The sequence below is a fragment of the Oncorhynchus mykiss genome, chromosome 8 (assembly GCF_013265735.2).
Source record: "Oncorhynchus mykiss isolate Arlee chromosome 8, USDA_OmykA_1.1, whole genome shotgun sequence".
Classification (NCBI taxonomy): domain Eukaryota; kingdom Metazoa; phylum Chordata; class Actinopteri; order Salmoniformes; family Salmonidae; genus Oncorhynchus; species Oncorhynchus mykiss.
Window position 1 is genome coordinate 3,739,829 of NC_048572.1, and position 19,464 is coordinate 3,759,292.

The following is a 19,464-nucleotide window of genomic DNA, read 5'->3' on the forward strand; positions in this document are numbered from 1 at the left end:
TAAAACGTTGGAGACAAAACGTTGGAGGTAAAACGTTGGAGGTAAAACGTTGGAGACAAAACGTTGGAGACAAAACGTTGGAGACAAAACGTTGGAGGTAAAACGTTGGAGACAAAACTTTGGAGACAAAACGTTGAAGAACGGACAGTAAAAATGTTTTGCTGACATTCACCCTAATCCTCACCTTCCTGAGCAATCTCCCACAGGTCCAGAGCTACTGTGAAGGCCTGGGCTACGGTGAGAGTTAGTACTCACCTTCCTGAGCAATCTCCCACAGGTCCAGAGCTACTGTGAAGGCCTGGGCTACAGTGAGAGTTAGTACTCACCTTCCTGAGCAATCTCCCACAGGTCCAGAGCTACTGTGAAGGCCTAGGCTATGTTTAGAGTTAGTACTCACCTTCCTGAGCAATCTCCCACGGGTCCAGAGCTACTGTGAAGGCCTGGGCTACGGTTAGAGTTAGTACTCACCTTCCTGAGCAATCTCCCACAGGTCCAGAGCTACTGTGAAGGCCTGGGCTACGGTGAGAGTCACAGCTTGGGCCTGACAAACCACAGAACAGAGACATACTGTACAACATAATTTGATTGTGGTTTGCAAGCACCTACAGTACCACAAGATGGAGCCAGACACCATCGTCATTTCAGATGTAAACGTCTAAAGATAGAATTGTTTCGGATTGGAAACATTATTTCAATGATTGGTAACTTCTCGTGTTTCCCTAACGACGTATAAAGATAGAAATTAACAAAATATTTACGAAAATTAAATTACTTTCATTCGAGTTTAATTCTGAAATATTCAGGCATGTGTCTTGGGTTCATTATCAAAAGTTATCAACAGAGACGGAAAGTGAAAAGTGTTTTGAACTAGAGCCCACTTGTCACTTACGATCTTCTTCTTGTGACAGAGGAAGGCGTGGCACTCGAGGGTCTCGTCCAACTGAATCTGGGAGACGTAGGCAAACACTTTGTCCTGGGTTTTATCTGCAGTACAGTAGGAGATTCTGCAGGAGGGGAGAACAATACAACTCCCATCAACCAATAGGGTCTAGGGTATGGACAAACCCTCCCCTGGCTACACATACAGTATATTTTCAGATGTTTCAACTAGTTAAATGGAGAAGAGAGAGATATCCATTGTTGACGATCAATTCATTGAACATTTTCACGTTATCTTCATCGTAAAGAAGTGGATATGACATTTTTATAAAACATTTTCCATGATAATTTGATTTGTAATGAAAGTATATTGTATCCTCATCTATCTCTGGCCTACAGACCCCAATGCCATCAATCACAGTTAGAGAGAGACAGATATAGGATGAGTTTTAAACTAGTAACTCCACTAGTGCTCTTCCTAACCTGGTTCATACGGGACAAACAGCAGGCCAATCACAGCAGGGTGTGAAGGGGAAGTCATGAATATTAAGTAGGCCATAGATCACAGATGGACCGAAGAGGGTGGCCACCCTGTTTCCTATATAGTACACTATAGTACACTACTTTTGACCAGGGCCTTATAGTGATTAGGGTGCCATTTGGGACGAAAATCTGACTATCACAGAGCAGAGCAGAAAAGAACTAAACAAATCACTAAAGTTTTACAGTCTTAAAACCTCATTACTAAATCTTATGCTGTCTTGTCAAATCTCTAAAACCTCTGAAGGGGGTTTAGAAAGAAATTAATTAATTGCCAGTTAATCATTATTGGCGCCCAGGGGCCTTATGTATCTAGGAGTAAGAGTGCTGATCTAAGATCAGGTTCCCCCCTGTCTATATAATCGTTTTAATTGAGATCTAAAAGGCAAACCTGATCCAAGATCAGCACTGTGTAACTCATTATCCCAGTTTGAACAACAGCCAACAAAACAAAAGCAAAGATTAACAATTTATTGACGACATGTTCAAAACAATATCAACTACATTACTGATCCTGGCATGCATAACATGTATACCTGGTCTATGGGAAAAATGTATATTCAACTTCCAGAAAACCTATTGTCATGCAGCAAATCCACGGAAAGTCACGGTGAATGGTTGGTTCTAAAGGCCATGGTGAGTGGTTGGTTCTAAAGGCCATGGTGAGTGGTTGGTTCTAAAGGCCATGGTGAGTGGTTGGTTCTAAAGGCCATGGTGAGTGGTTGGTTCTAAAGGCCATGGTGAGTGGTTGGTTCTAAAGGCCACGGTGAGTGGTTGGTTCTAAAGGCCACGGTGAGTGGTTGGTTCTAAAGGCCACGGTGAGTGGTTGGTTCTAAAGGCCACGGTGAGTGGTTGGTTCTAAAGGCCACGGTGAGTGGTTGGTTCTAAAGGCCATGGTGAGTGGTTGGTTCTAAAGGCCACGGTGAGTGGTTGGTTCTAAAGGCCATGGTGAGTGGTTGGTTCTAAAGGCCACGGTGAGTGGTTGGTTCTAAAGGTCACGGTGAATGGTTGGTTCTAAAGGCCACGGAGAATGGCTGGTTCTAAAGGCCATGGTGAGTGGTTGGTTCTAAAGGCCATGGAGAATGGCTGGTTCTAAAGGCCATGGTGAGTGGTTGGTTCTAAAGGCCATGGTGAGTGGTTGGTTCTAAAGGCCATGGAGAATGGCTGGTTCTAAAGGCCATGGTCAGTGGTTGGTTCTAAAGGCCTATCTAAAGGCCATGGTGAATGGCTGGTTCTAAAGGCCTATCTAAAGGCCATGGTGAATGGCTGGTTCTAAAGGCCATGGTGAATGGTTGGTTCTAAAGGCCATGGTGAGTGGTTGGTTCTAAAGGCCATGGTGAGTGGTTGGTTCTAAAGCCCTTGGTGAGTGGTTGGTTCTAAAGGCCATGGTGAGTGGTTGGTTCTAAAGGCCATGGTGAGTGGTTGGTTCTAAAGGCCACGGTGAGTGGTTGGTTCTAAAGGACATGGTGAGTGGTTGGCCTTCAGAACCAGCCTTAACAAAGCTCACTAAAGCATTCTATAGGATGACCGTTGACATCTTCCCACTGTCCATACAACACATGTCCCAAATATCACCCTACTCCCTACGTAGTGCACTACTTTAGACCAGGACCCTACTCCCTATGTAGTGCACTACTTTAGACCAGAGCCCTATTCCCTATATAGTGCACTACTTTAGACCAGAGCCCAATTCCCTATGTAGTGCACTACTTTAGACCAGAGCCCCTATTCCCTATATAGTGCACTACTATAGACCAGAGCCCTATTCCCTATATAGTGCACTACTTTAGACCAGAGCCCTATTCCCTATATAGTGCACTACTATAGACCAGAGCCCTATTCCCTATATAGTGCACTACTTTAGACCAGAGCCCTATTCCCTATATAGTGCACTACTTTAGACCAGAGCCCTATTCCCTATATAGTACACTACTTTAGACCAGAGCCCTATTCCCTATATAGTACACTACTTTAGACCAGAGCCCTATTCCCTATATAGTGCACTACTTTAGAACAGGACCCTCTTGGCTCCAAAGGGAATTTTTGGCCATTTTGAATGCAGACATAGTGAATGCATTAGCTCTTTCTTCTTTAAGTGGACTATAGGAAGCTACAGGGAGTGGTATTGATCCAATATGCTTCCCAAATGGCACCATATTCCCTTTATAGTGCACTACTTTTGACCAGAGAGCCCATAGGGAATAGGGTGCCATTTGGGACTCAGGCCTAAGATGGCTTCCTTATGCAGAGTGCTGGAGGTATCACACGCACATGCAAAGGCTTTGGATAGATAATAGCTGTGTATATTAAGTAGACAACAGAGACAGTGTTTGACCCTCTCTTTCCATAGCATTCTGGCTTTATATAAACCCTGTAGTCATAGCAGCCAGCGTGCAGTTTGGAGTCATAACCACACTGTTTTCTGTAGTCATAGCAGCCAGTGTGCAGGTTGGAGTCATAACCACACTGTTTTCTGTAGTCATAGCAGCCAGCGGGCAGGTTGGAGTCAAAACCACACTGATTTCTGTTGTCATAGCAGCCAGCATGCAGGTTGGAGTCATAACCACACTGTTTTCTGTAGTCATAGCAGCCAGCGTGCAGGTTGGAGTCATAACCACACTGTGTTCTGTTGTCATAGCAGCCAGCGTGCAGGTTGGAGTCATAACCACACTGTTTTCTGTTGTCATAGCAGCCAGCGTGCAGGTTGGAGTTATAACCACACTGTTTTCTGTAGTCATAGCAGCCAGCGTGCAGGTTGGAGTCATAACCACACTGTTTTCTGTTGTCATAGCAGCCAGTCATAACCACAATTGTTTTCTGTTGTCATAGCAGCCAGCGTGCAGGTTGGAGTCATAACCACACTGATTTCTTTCTAATTGTATTTTCCTATTTTCAATCCAGTTGAGGCTGTATGCAGGTTGGCCTAACCAGGCCGTAACCTAGAGCTGGAGTCAGGCTTCAACTCAGGAGACAGGTCAGTGTGTCGAGAACAGGTTTGACCAAACAAAATGTCCATGTTTACTGTTTGGTTTCATGGGGTGATGATCATTTATCATCCGTGACCATTTACATGATCATTCCTTTTCAATCCAAACTGGTAAGAAGGCAAAACAATATTCTTGTTGTGGTATGATAGTGTGTTTGAATTCATATTCGGGTGCCATAAAGGTCAGTTGATTGTACTCCGATGTTTCAGATGCTGTGCGACTTGCCTGCTGAGACCGGCTGTAGCTACCTAGTTAGCTCTGTTCTGTCTGACCAAAGACAGAACAGTCTGGGTAGCTAACTCTGCTCTGTTCTACTCTGTTCTAGTTAGCTAACTCTGTTCTAGTTAGCTAACTCTGTTCTAGTTAGCTAACTCTGTTCTAGCTAGTTAACTCTGCTCTACTCTAGCTAGCTAACTTTGCTATAGCTAGCTAACTCTGTTCTACTCTGCTCTAGCTAGCTAACTCTGCTCTAGCTAACTAACTCTGTTCTACTCTGCTCTAGCTAGCTAACTCTGCTCTAGCTAGCTACAATGCCTTGCGAAAGTATTCGGCCCCCTTGAACTTTGCGACCTTTTGCCACATTTCAGGCTTCAAACATAAAGATATAAAACTGTATTTTTTTGTGAAGAATCAACAACAAGTGGGACACAATCATGAAGTGGAACGACATTTATTGGATATTTCAAACTTTTTTAACAAATCAAAAACTGAAAAATTGGGCGTGCAAAATTATTCAGCCCCTTTACTTTCAGTGCAGCAAACTCTCTCCAGAAGTTCAGTGAGGATCTCTGAATGATCCAATGTTGACCTAAATGACTAATGATGATAAATACAATCCACCTGTGTGTAATCAAGTCTCCGTATAAATGCACCTGCACTGTGATAGTCTCAGAGGTCCGTTAAAAGTGCAGAGAGCATCATGAAGAACAAGGAACACACCAGGCAGGTCCGAGATACTGTTGTGAAGAAGTTTAAAGCCGGATTTGGATACAAAAATATTTCCCTAGCTTTAAACATCCCAAGGAGCACTGTGCAAGCGATAATATTGAAATGGAAAGAGTATCAGACCACTGCAAATCTACCAAGACCTGGCCGTCCCTCTAAACTTTCAGCTCATACAAGGAGAAGACTGATCAGAGATGCAGCCAAGAGGCCCATGATCACTCTGGATGAACTGCAGAGAGCTACAGCTAAGGTGGGAGACTCTGTCCATAGGACAACAATCAGTCGTATATTGCACAAATCTGGCCTTTATGGAAGAGTGGCAAGAAGAAAGCCATTTCTTAAAGATATAAAAAGTGTTGTTTAAAGTTTGCCACAAGCCACCTGGGAGACACACCAAACATGTGGAAGAAGGTGCTCTGGTCAGATGAAACCAAAATTGAACTTTTTGGCAACAATGCAAAACGTTATGTTTGGCGTAAAAGCAACACAGCTCATCACACTGAACACACCATCCCCACTGTCAAACATGGTGGTGGCAGCATCATGGTTTGGGCCTGCTTTTCTTCAGCAGGGACAGGGAAGATGGTTAAAATTGATGGGAAGATGGATGGAGCCAAATACAGGACCATTCTGGAAGAAAACCTGATGGAGTCTGCAAAAGACCTGAGACTGGGACGGAGATTTGTCTTCCAACAAGACAATGATCCAAAACATAAAGCAAAATCTACAATGGAATGGTTCAAAAATAAACATATCCAGGTGTTAGAATGGCCAAGTCAAAGTCCAGACCTGAATCCAATCGAGAATCTGTGGAAAGAACTGAAAACTGCTGTTCACAAATGCTCTCCATCCAACCTCACTGAGCTCGAGCTGTTTTGCAAGGAAGAATGGTAAAAAATTTCAGTCTCTCAATGTGCAAAACTGATAGACATACCCCAAGCGACTTACAGCTGTAATCGCAGCAAAAGGTGACGCTACAAAGTATTAACTTAAGGGGGCTGAATAATTTTGCACGCCCAATTTTTCAGTTTTTGATTTGTTAAAAAAGTTTGAAATATCCAATAAATGTCGTTCCACTTCATGATTGTGTCCCACTTGTTGTTGATTCTTCACAAAAAAATACAGTTTTATATCTTTATGTTTGAAGCCTGAAATGTGGCAAAAGGTCGCAAAGTTCAAGGGGGCCGAATACTTTCGCAAGGCACTGTAACTCTGCTCTAGCTAACTAACTCTGTTCTACTCTGCTCTAGCTAGCTAACTCTGCTCTAGCTAGCTAACTCTGCTCTAGCTAGCTAACTCTGCTCTAGCTAGCTAACTCTGCTCTAGCTAGCTAACTCTGCTCTAGCTAACTAACTCTGCTCTAGCTAACTAACTCTGCTCTAGCTAACTAACTCTGCTCTAGCTAACTAACTCTGCTCTAGCTAACTAACTCTGCTCTAGCTAACTAACTCTGTTCTACTCTGCTCTTTTTTATTTTATTTTATTTCACCTTTATTTAACCAGGTAGGCTAGTTGAGAACAAGTTCTCATTTGCAACTGCGACCTGGCCAAGATAAAGCATAGCAGTGTGAACAGACAACACAGAGTTACACATGGAGTAAACAATTAACAAGTCAGTAACACAGTAGAAAAAAAAGGGGAGTCTATATACATTGTGTGCAAAAGGCATGAGGAGGTAGGCGAATAATTACAATTTTGCAGATTAACACTGGAGTGATAAATGATCAGATGGTCATGTACAGGTAGAGATATTGGTGTGCAAAAGAGCAGAAAAGTAAATAAATAAAAACAGTATGGGGATGAGGTAGGTAAAAATGGGTGGGCTGTTTACCGATAGACTATGTACAGCTGCAGCGATCGGTTAGCTGCTCAGATAGCAGATGTTTGAAGTTTGCTAACTTTGCTATAGCTAGCTAACTCTGTTCTAATCTGCTCTAGCTAGCTAACTCTGCTCTAGCTAATTAACTCTGCTCTAACTAACTAACTCTGTTCTACTCTGTTTTTTAAATTTAACGAGGCAAGTCAGTTAAGAACTAATTATTATTTACAATGACGGCCTATCAGGGAACACTGGGTTTAACTGCCTTGTTCAGGGGGCAGAAGGAAATATGTTTACCTCGTCAGCTCTGGGATTCGATCTAGCAACCTAACAACTAGGCTACCTGCCGCCTGTTCTAGCTAGCTCTTGCTCTTGCTCTGCCTACTGTATTCTACACACCAATGTCATTGGAAGCCCAATTAGTGTCCAATGTGGAATAATTATTATTCAATACCCTTTCCACTGACATGTCACATGCACACACCGAACACACACACACACACAAACTAACAGGGTTTGCGATGTCCGTGTGAACGTGTTTCGCCAGAATTTCACACTCCTGACTGTTCAGAAGAATAAGGTCATGTGTTTATGGTTGTGGTTAAATACCGTAATGTGTTGATGGTTGTGGTGCATACCGTAATGTATTGATGGTTGTGGTGCATACCGTAATGTGTTGATGGTTGTGGTGCATACCGTAATGGGTTGATGGTTGTGGTGCATACCGTAATGTATTGATGGTTGTGGTGCATACCGTAATGTATTGATGGTTGTGGTGCATACCGTAATGTGTTGATGGTTGTGGTGCATACCGTAATGTATTGATGGTTGTGGTGCATACCGTAATGTGTTTATGGTTGTGGTGCATACCGTAATGTGTTTATGGTTGTGGTGCATACCGTAATGTATTGATGGTTGTGGTGCATACCGTAATGTATTGATGGTTGTGGTGCATACCGTAATGTGTTGATGGTTGTGGTGAATACTGTAATGTGTTGATGGTTGTGGTGCATACCGTAATGTGTTGATGGTTGTGGTGAATACCGTAATGTATTGATGGTTGTGGTGCATACCGTAATGTATTGATGGTTGTGGTGCATACCGTAATGTATTGATGGTTGTGGTGCATACCGTAATGTGTTTATGGTTGTGGTGCATACCGTAATGTGTTGATGGTTGTGGTGAATACCGTAATGTGTTGATGGTTGTGGTGCATACCGTAATGTGTTGATGGTTGTGGTGAATACAGTAATGTGTTGATGGTTGTGGTGCATACCGTAATGTATTGATGGTTGTGGTGCATACCGTAATGTATTGATGGTTGTGGTGCATACCGTAATGTGTTTATGGTTGTGGTGCATACCGTAATGTGTTGATGGTTGTGGTTAAATACCGTAATGTGTTGATGGTTGTGGTGCATACCGTAATGTATTGATGGTTGTGGTGCATACCGTAATGTGTTTATGGTTGTGGTGCATACCGTAATGTGTTGATGGTTGTGGTGCATACCGTAATGTGTTTATGGTTGTGGTGCATACCGTAATGTGTTGATGGTTGTGGTTAAATACCGTAATGTGTTGACGGTTGTGGTTAAATACCATAATGTGTTTATGGTTGTGGTGCATACCGTAATGTGTTGATGGTTGTGGTTAAATACCGTAATGTGTTGACGGTTGTGGTTAAATACCGTAATGTGTTGACGGTTGTGGTTAAATACCGTAATGTGTTGATGGTTAAATACCAGAATGTGTTGATGGTTAAATGCCGTAATGTGTTTATGGTTGTGGTGCATACCGTAATGTATTGATGGTTGTGGTGCATACCGTAAAGTATTGATGGTTGTGGTGCATACCGTAATGTGTTGATGGTTGTGGTGCATACCGTAATGTGTTGATGGTTGTGGTGCATACCGTAATGTGTTGATGGTTGTGGTGCATACCGTAATGTGTTGATGGTTGTGGTGCATACCGTAATGTGTTGATGGTTGTGGTGAATACCGTAATGTGTTGATGGTTGTGGTGCATACCGTAATGTGTTGATGGTTGTGGTGAATACCGTAATGTGTTGATGGTTGTGGTGCATACCGTAATGTGTTGATGGTTGTGGTGAATACCGTAATGTGTTGATGGTTGTGGTGCATACCGTAATGTGTTGATGGTTGTGGTGAATACCGTAATGTGTTGATGGTTGTGGTGCATACCGTAATGTGTTGATGGTTGTGGTGCATACCGTAATGTATTGATGGTTGTGGTGCATACCGTAATGTATTGATGGTTGTGGTGCATACCGTAATGTGTTTATGGTTGTGGTGCATACCGTAATGTGTTGATGGTTGTGGTTAAATACCGTAATGTGTTGATGGTTGTGGTGCATACCGTAATGTGTTGATGGTTGTGGTTAAATACCATAATGTGTTGATGGTTGTGGTTAAATACCGTAATGTGTTGATGGTTGTGGTTAAATACCGTAATGTGTTGATGGTTAAATACCAGAATGTGTTGATGGTTAAATGCCGTAATGTGTTTATGGTTGTGGTGCATACCGTAATGTATTGATGGTTGTGGTGCATACCGTAAAGTATTGATGGTTGTGGTGCATACCGTAATGTGTTGATGGTTGTGGTGCATACCGTAATGTGTTGATGGTTGTGGTGCATACCGTAATGTGTTGATGGTTGTGGTGCATACCGTAATGTGTTGATGGTTGTGGTGCATACCGTAATGTGTTGATGGTTGTGGTGAATACCGTAATGTGTTGATGGTTGTGGTGCATACCGTAATGTGTTGATGGTTGTGGTGAATACCGTAATGTGTTGATGGTTGTGGTGCATACCGTAATGTGTTGATGGTTGTGGTGAATACCGTAATGTGTTGATGGTTGTGGTGCATACCGTAATGTGTTGATGGTTGTGGTGAATACCGTAATGTGTTGATGGTTGTGGTGCATACCGTAATGTGTTGATGGTTGTGGTGCATACCGTAATGTATTGATGGTTGTGGTGCATACCGTAATGTATTGATGGTTGTGGTGCATACCGTAATGTGTTTATGGTTGTGGTGCATACCGTAATGTGTTGATGGTTGTGGTTAAATACCGTAATGTGTTGATGGTTGTGGTGCATACCGTAATGTGTTGATGGTTAAATGCCGTAATGTGTTTATGGTTGTGGTGCATACCGTAATGTATTGATGGTTGTGGTGCATACCGTAAAGTATTGATGGTTGTGGTGCATACCGTAATGTGTTGATGGTTGTGGTGCATACCGTAATGTGTTGATGGTTGTGGTGCATACCGTAATGTGTTGATGGTTGTGGTGCATACCGTAATGTGTTGATGGTTGTGGTGAATACCGTAGTGTGTTGATGGTTGTGGTGCATACCGTAATGTATTGATGGTTGTGGTGCATACCGTAATGTGTTGATGGTTGTGGTGCATACCGTAATGTATTGATGGTTGTGGTGCATACCGTAATGTATTGATGGTTGTGGTGCATACCGTAATGTGTTTATGGTTGTGGTGCATACCGTAATGTGTTGATGGTTGTGGTTAAATACCGTAATGTGTTGATGGTTGTGGTTAAATACCGTAATGTGTTGATGGTTAAATACCGGAATGTGTTGATGGTTAAATACCGTAATGTGTTTATGGTTGTGGTGCATACCGTAATGTATTGATGGTTGTGGTGCATACCGTAATGTATTGATGGTTGTGGTGCATACTGTAATGTGTTGATGGTTGTGGTGCATACCGTAATGTGTTGATGGTTGTGGTGAATACCGTAATGTGTTGATGGTTGTGGTGCATACCGTAATGTGTTGATGGTTGTGGTGCATACCGTAATGTGTTTATGGTTAAATACCGTAATGTTTTGATGGTTGTGGTGCATACCGTAATGTGTTGACGGTTGTGGTGCATACCGTAATGTGTTGATGGTTGTGGTGCATACCGTAATGTGTTGATGGTTGTGGTGAATACCGTAATGTGTTGATGGTTGTGGTGCATACCGTAATGTATTGATGGTTGTGGTGCAAACCGTAATGTGTTGATGGTTGTGGTGAATACCGTAATGTGTTGATGGTTGTGGTGCATACCGTAATGTGTTGATGGTTGTGCTGCATACCGTAATGTGTTGATGGTTGTGGTGCATACCGTAATGTGTTGATGGTTGTGGTGCATACCGTAATGTATTGATGGTTGTGGTGCATACCGTAATGTATTGATGGTTGTGGTGCATACCGTAATGTGTTGATGGTTGTGGTTAAATACCGTAATGTGTTGATGGTTGTTGTTAAATACCGTAATGTGTTGATGGTTACATACCGTAATGTGTTGATGGTTAAATACCGTAATGTGTTGATGGTTGTGGTGCATACCGTAATGTGTTGATGGTTGTGGTGCATACCGTAATGTGTTGATGGTTGTGGTGCATACCGTAATGTGTTGATGGTTGTGGTTAAATACCGTAATGTATTGATGGTTGTGGTGCATACCGTAATGTGTTGATGGTTGTGGTGCATACCGTAATGTGTTGATGGTTGTGGTGAATACCGTAATGTGTTGATGGTCGTGGTGCATACCGTAATGTATTGATGGTTGTGGTGCATACCGTAATGTGTTGATGGTTGTGGTGAATACCGTAATGTGTTGATGGTTGTGGTGCATACCGTAATGTATTGATGGTTGTGGTGCATACCGTAATGTGTTTATGGTGCATACCGTAATGTGTTGATGGTTGTGGTTAAATACCGTAATGTGTTGATGGTTGTGGTGCATACCGTAATGTGTTGATGGTTGTGGTTAAATACCGTAATGTGTTGATGGTTGTGGTGCATACCGTAATGTGTTGATGGTTGTGGTTAAATACCGTAATGTGTTGACGGTTGTGGTGCATACCGTAATGTGTTGACGGTTGTGGTGCATACCGTAATGTGTTGACGGTTGTGGTGCATACCGTAATGTGTTGATGGTTAAATACCGTAATGTGTTGATGGTTGTGGTGCATTCCGTAATGTGTTGACGGTTGTGGTGAATACCGTAATGTGTTGATGGTTGTGGTGCATACCGTAATGTGTTGACGGTTGTGGTGCATACCGTAATGTGTTGACGGTTGTGGTGCATTCCGTAATGTGTTGATGGTTGTGGTGCATACCGTAGTGTGTTGATGGTTGTGGTGCATACCGTAGTGTGTTGATGGTTGTGGTGCATACCGTAATGTGTTGATGGTTGTGGTTAAATACCGTAATGTGTTGATGGTTGTGGTGCATACCGTAGTGTGTTGATGGTTGTGGTGCATACCGTAATGTGTTGATGGTTGTGGTGCATACCGTAATGTGTTGATGGTTGTGGTGCATACCGTAATGTGTTGCTGGTTGTGGTGCATACCGTAATGTGTTGATGGTTGTGGTGCATACCGTAATGTGTTGACGGTTGTGGTGCATACCGTAATGTGTTGATGGTTAAATACCGTAATGTGTTGATGGTTGTGGTGCATACCGTAATGTGTTGATGGTTGTGGTGCATACCGTAATGTGTTGATGGTTGTGGTGCATACCGTAATGTGTTGACGGTTGTGGTGCATACCGTAATGTGTTGACGGTTGTGGTTAAATACCGTAATGTGTTGACGGTTGTGGTGCATACCGTAATGTATTGATGGTTGTGGTGCATACCGTAATGTGTTGATGGTTGTGGTGCATACCGTAATGTGTTGATGGTTGTGGTGCATACCGTAATGTGTTGATGGTTGTGGTGCATACCGTAATGTGTTGACGGTTGTGGTTAAATACCGTAATGTGTTGACGGTTGTGGTGCATACCGTAATGTATTGATGGTTGTGGTGCATACCGTAATGTGTTGATGGTTGTGGTGCATACCGTAATGTGTTGATGGTTGTGGTGCATACCGTAATGTGTTGATGGTTGTGGTGAATACCGTAATGTGTTGATGGTTGTGGTGCATACCGTAATGTGTTGATGGTTGTGGTGCATACCGTAATGTGTTTATGGTTAAATACCGTAATGTGTTGATGGTTGTGGTGCATACCGTAATGTATTGACGGTTGTGGTGCATACCGTAATGTATTGATGGTTGTGGTGCATACCGTAATGTGTTGACAGTTGTGGTGCATACCGTAATGTGTTGATGGTTGTGGTGCATACCGTAATGTGTTGATGGTTGTGGTGCATACCGTAATGTGTTGATGGTTGTGGTTAAATACCGTAATGTGTTGACGGTTGTGGTGCATACCGTAATGTATTGATGGTTGTGGTGCATACCGTAATGTGTTGATGGTTGTGGTGCATACCGTAATGTGTTGATGGTTGTGGTGCATTCCGTAATGTGTTGATGGTTGTGGTGCATACCGTAGTGTGTTGATGGTTGTGGTGCATACCGTAGTGTGTTGATGGTTGTGGTGCATACCGTAATGTGTTGATGGTTGTGGTTAAATACCGTAATGTGTTGATGGTTGTGGTGCATACCGTAGTGTGTTGATGGTTGTGGTGCATACCGTAATGTGTTGATGGTTGTGGTGCATACCGTAATGTGTTGCTGGTTGTGGTGCATACCGTAATGTGTTGATGGTTGTGGTGCATACCGTAATGTGTTGACGGTTGTGGTGCATACCGTAATGTGTTGATGGTTAAATACCGTAATGTGTTGATGGTTGTGGTGCATACCGTAATGTGTTGATGGTTGTGGTGCATACCGTAATGTGTTGATGGTTGTGGTGCATACCGTAATGTGTTGATGGTTGTGGTGCATACCGTAATATGTTGACGGTTGTGGTTAAATACCGTAATGTGTTGACGGTTGTGGTGCATACCGTAATGTATTGATGGTTGTGGTGCATACCGTAATGTGTTGATGGTTGTGGTGCATACCGTAATGTGTTGATGGTTGTGGTGCATACCGTAATGTGTTGATGGTTGTGGTGCATACCGTAATGTGTTGACGGTTGTGGTTAAATACCGTAATGTGTTGACGGTTGTGGTGCATACCGTAATGTATTGATGGTTGTGGTGCATACCGTAATGTGTTGATGGTTGTGGTGCATACCGTAATGTGTTGATGGTTGTGGTGCATACCGTAATGTGTTGATGGTTGTGGTGAATACCGTAATGTGTTGATGGTTGTGGTGCATACCGTAATGTGTTGATGGTTGTGGTGCATACCGTAATGTGTTTATGGTTAAATACCGTAATGTGTTGATGGTTGTGGTGCATACCGTAATGTGTTGACGGTTGTGGTGCATACCGTAATGTATTGATGGTTGTGGTGCATACCGTAATGTGTTGACGGTTGTGGTGCATACCGTAATGTGTTGATGGTTGTGGTGCATACCGTAATGTGTTGATGGTTGTGGTGCATACCGTAATGTGTTGATGGTTGTGGTGCATACCGTAATGTGTTGATGGTTGTGGTGCATACCGTAATGTGTTGATGGTTGTGGTGAATACCGTAATGTGTTGATGGTTGTGGTTAAATACCGTAATGTGTTGACGGTTGTGGTGCATACCGTAATGTATTGATGGTTGTGGTGCATACCGTAATGTGTTGATGGTTGTGGTGCATACCGTAATGTGTTGATGGTTGTGGTGCATACCGTAATGTGTTGATGGTTGTGGTGCATACCGTAATGTGTTTATGGTTAAATACCGTAATGTGTTGATGGTTGTGGTGCATACCGTAATGTGTTGACGGTTGTGGTGCATACCGTAATGTATTGATGGTTGTGGTGCATACCGTAATGTGTTGACGGTTGTGGTGCATACCGTAATGTGTTGATGGTTGTGGTGCATACCGTAATGTGTTGATGGTTGTGGTGCATACCGTAATGTGTTGATGGTTGTGGTGCATACCGTAATGTGTTGATGGTTGTGGTGCATACCGTAATGTGTTGATGGTTGTGGTGCATACCGTAATGTGCTTATGGTTAAATACCGTAATGTGTTGATGGTTGTGGTGCATACCGTAATGTGTTGATGGTTGTGGTGCATACCGTAATGTGTTGACGGTTGTGGTGCATACCGTAATGTATTGATGGTTGTGGTGCATACCGTAATGTGTTGATGGTTGTGGTGCATACCGTAATGTGTTGATGGTTGTGGTGCATACCGTAATGTGTTGATGGTTGTGGTTAAATACCGTAATGTGTTGACGGTTGTGGTGCATACCGTAATGTGTTGATGGTTGTGGTTAAATACCGTAATGTGTTGACGGTTGTGGTGCATACCGTAATGTGTTGATGGTTGTGGTGCATACCGTAATGTGTTGACGGTTGTGGTTAAATACCGTATGACTTTGTTGTTGCTCAAACATCATCACAACATAAAGCTGTTAAAGGATTCACCACTGCTTTTACATCACACATAAAGGCCCTGTTGTTTCCAATGTGTTTGGGTATCTAATAGACATGAAACACAGAGAAAGAGAGAGGGAGATAAAGAGAGAATGAGAGAGAGAGAAAGAGAGAGGGAGATAAAGAGAGCATGAGAGAGAGAGAAAGATAAATAACAAATGCTTTATAGTTCTGCTGGGAGAACAGTACGGGTTCAAGTTTCTCTATGTGTCTGTGTGTCTGTGTGTCTGTGTGTCTGTGTGTCTGTGTGTGTGTGTGTGTGTGTGTGTGAGTGTTTGTGTGTGTGTGTGTCCGTCAGTCCGTCCATCGTTAACTCCTCTGTCCAACAACAAGCGTGTGATAACCTCGCTCAGATCTCAGTGTTCCTAGCTGCGTCTCTGATGAGCAGCGTGACCCAAATAGCAATGCCCAAGACACCCCAAATATATCATATAATAACCCCACTGTGACGTATGGGTTTTATATACTGGAGAAGTTGGAAGCCGTGGCCTAAATACATGTATGCTGCTGATAAAATCAAAAAGTGTGACACACTGGATTTGAGTAGCTATAGCCCGTCTTGTCTGTGTCACAAGTATTGCGCAGGACAAGTGGATTGGATGTTTAAAATATCTGTACGGTACTTCCAAGAATCTACCTGTTTGAGGTAGCAACAGGGTAAATATATATACACTGCTCCAAAAAATAAAGGGAACACTAAAATAACACATCCTAGATCTGAATGAATGAAATATTCTTATTAAATACTTATTTTTTCTTTACATAGTTGAATGTGCTGACAACAAAATCACACAAAAATGATCAATGGAAATGAAATTTATCAACCCATGGAGGTCTGGATTTGGAGTCACACTCAAACCACACTACAGGCTGATCCAACTTTTGATGTAATGTCCTTAAAACAACAGGATAAATATATATATATATATATATATATATATATATATATATATATATATATATATATATATATATATATATATATATCAAGTCCGTGCTAAACATTGGAAGACTAGATTATACTCAATCCACATGAATTTACATCACACCTGTATATAATAATATAATACAATGGAATCCAGGTCAACTAGGAAAGGAATTTTGTTTTTAGTAAAAATGTGAATAAATGATCTGAATCTTATCTTTTGTGAATTTGAGTGAATACACTGTAGAGGGTTGTTTCGGTTGGGGAGGAGGACACACACACTCACTCACACACACTCACTCACTCACTCACTCACTCACTCACTCACTCACTCACACACTCACACACACACTCACACACACACACACACACACACTCACACACACACACACACACACTCACACACACACTCACACACACACTCACACACACACTCACACACACACTCACACACACACTCACACACACACTCACACACACACTCACACACACACTCACACACACTCACACACACTCACACACACTCACACACACTCACACACACACACACTCACACTCACACTCACACTCACACTCACACTCACACTCACACTCACACTCACACTCACACTCACACTCACACGGGTATCATACAGAGGTCTGCATGCATCGTGTCCTCTGGAGTGTGGTGTTCAAAGAGACTGTGCTGAAGAGGATCGATCATTCTAGTGCTTTGATTCCAACCTAAGCCTGGGGGGGGGGATTTCTGCTTCCAACTTCAGACAGACCTGATGATGAGTCAACCGAACACACACTGAGAGAGGAGCCTTTTGAACTAATATAATAACATCAGGGAACTCAGTCCACAACCAGCCTGAATAACAGAAGACTGAACATCAGGATTCATTATGACCCAAATAACCGATGAGGGCCATCCTCCTTTTATCAGTTTCAGCAGGCACAGGAGAGGAGAGGACAGGAGAGAACAGGAGAGGACAGGAGAGGACCGGACAGGAGAGGACCGGACAGGAGAGGACAGGAGAGTACAGGACAGGAGAGGAGAGGACAGGAGAGGACAGGAAAGAACAGGAGAGGACAGGAGAGGACCGGACAGGAGAGGACAGGACAGGAGAGGACAGGACAGGAGAGGAGAGGACCGGACAGGAGAGGACAGGAGAGGACAGGACAGGAGAGGACAGGACAGGAGAGGAGAGGACAGGAGAGGACAGGAGAGGACAGGACAGGAGAGGACAGGAGAGGACAGGAGAGGAGAGGACAGGAGAGGACAGGAGAGAACAGGAGAGGACAGGAGAGGACCGGACAGGAGAGGACAGGACAGGAGAGGACAGGACAGGAGAGGACCGGACAGGAGAGGACAGGAGAGGACAGGACAGGACAGGAGAGGACAGGAGAGGACAGGAGAGGACAGGAGAGGACAGGACAGGAGAGGACAGGAGAGGACAGGACAGGAGAGGACAGGAGAGGACAGGAGAGGACAGGAGAGGACAGGAGACAAGAGAGGACAGGAGAGGACAGGAGAGGAGAGGACAGGAGAGGACAGGACAGGAGAGGACAGGAGAGGACAGGACAGGAGAGGACAGGAGAGGACAGGAGAGGACAGGACAGGAGAGGACAGGAGAGGACAGGACAGGAGAGGACAGGAGAGGACAGGAGAGGACAGGAGAGGACAGGAGACAAGAGAGGACAGGAGAGGACAGGAGAGGAGAGGACAGGAGAGGACAGGAGAGGACAGGACAGGAGAGGACAGGAGAGGACAGGACAGGAGAGGACAGGAGAGGACAGGACAAGAGAGGGCAGGAGAGGACAGGAGAGGACAGGAGAGGACAGGAGACAAGAGAGGACAGGAGAGGACAGGAGAGGACAGGAGAGGACAGGAGAGGGGAGGACAGGAGAGGACAGGAGAGGACAGGACAGGAGAGGACAGGAGAGGACAGGAGAGGACAGGACAGGAGAGGACAGGAGAGGAGAGGACAGGACAGGAGAGGACAGGAGAGGACAGGACAGGAGAGGACAGGAGAGGAGAGGACAGGAGAGGACAGGAGAGGACAGGACAGGACAGGACAGGAGAGGAGAAGACAGGAGAGGAGAGAACAGGAGAGGACAGGACAGGAGAGGACAGGAGAGGACAGGACAGGAGAGGAGAGGACAGGAGAGGATCCCCTCTATTCTCCTCTCCTCCTCTAGATTACAGTTGTTTTTATCCCCTCTATTCTCCTCTCCTCCTCTAGATTACAGTTGTTTTCTATCCCCTCTATTCTCCTCTCCTCCTCTAGATTACAGTTGTTTTCTATCCCCTCTATTCTCCTCTCCTCCTCTAGATTACATTTGTTTTCTATCCCCTCTATTCTCCTCTCCTCCTCTAGATTACAGTTGTTTTTATCCCCTCTATTCTCCTCTCCTCCTCTAGATTACAGTTGTTTTCTATCCCCTCTATTCTCCTCTCCTCCTCTAGATTACAGTTGTTTTCTATCCCCTCTATTCTCCTCTCCTCCTCTAGATTACATTTGTTTTCTATCCCCTCTATTCTCCTCTCCTCCTCTAGATTACAGTTGTTTTTATCCCCTCTATTCTCCTCTCCTCCTCTAGATTACAGTTGTTTTCTATCCCCTCTATTCTCCTCTCCTCCTCTAGATTACAGTTGTTTTCTATCCCCTCTATTCTCCTCTCCTCTAGATTACAGTTGTTTTCTATCCCCTCTATTCTCCTCTCCTCTAGATTACAATTGTTTTCTATCCCCTCTATTCTCCTCTCCTCCTCTAGATTACAGTTGTTTTCTATCCCCTCTATTCTCCTCTCCTCTAGATTACAGTTGTTTTCTATCCCCTCTATTCTCCTCTCCTCTAGATTACAGTTGTTTTCTATCCCCTCTATTCTCCTCTCCTCTAGATTACAGTTGTTTTCTATCCCCTCTATTCTCCTCTCCTCTAGATTACAGTTGTTTCTATCCCCTCTATTCTCCTCTCCTCCTCTAGATTACAGTTGTTTCTATCCCCTCTATTCTCCTCTCCTCT

At 43.6% G+C, this 19,464-nt stretch overlaps 1 protein-coding gene across 2 annotated transcripts in view; it reads right to left on the bottom strand.

The window, feature by feature from the left end:
* LOC118965483 (low density lipoprotein receptor adapter protein 1-like) overlaps window positions 1-19,464 on the bottom strand; it is a 109,541-nt gene that overhangs the window by 26,052 nt on the left and 64,025 nt on the right. For both annotated transcript variants that reach the window (XM_036984578.1, XM_036984577.1), the window contains exons 4-5: window positions 890-1,004; window positions 469-541 (exon numbers count right to left, since the gene is read on the bottom strand). In XM_036984578.1, coding sequence (XP_036840473.1) covers window positions 469-541; window positions 890-1,004 — 188 coding nt within the window. The remainder of the gene's footprint in view (window positions 1-468; window positions 542-889; window positions 1,005-19,464) is intronic.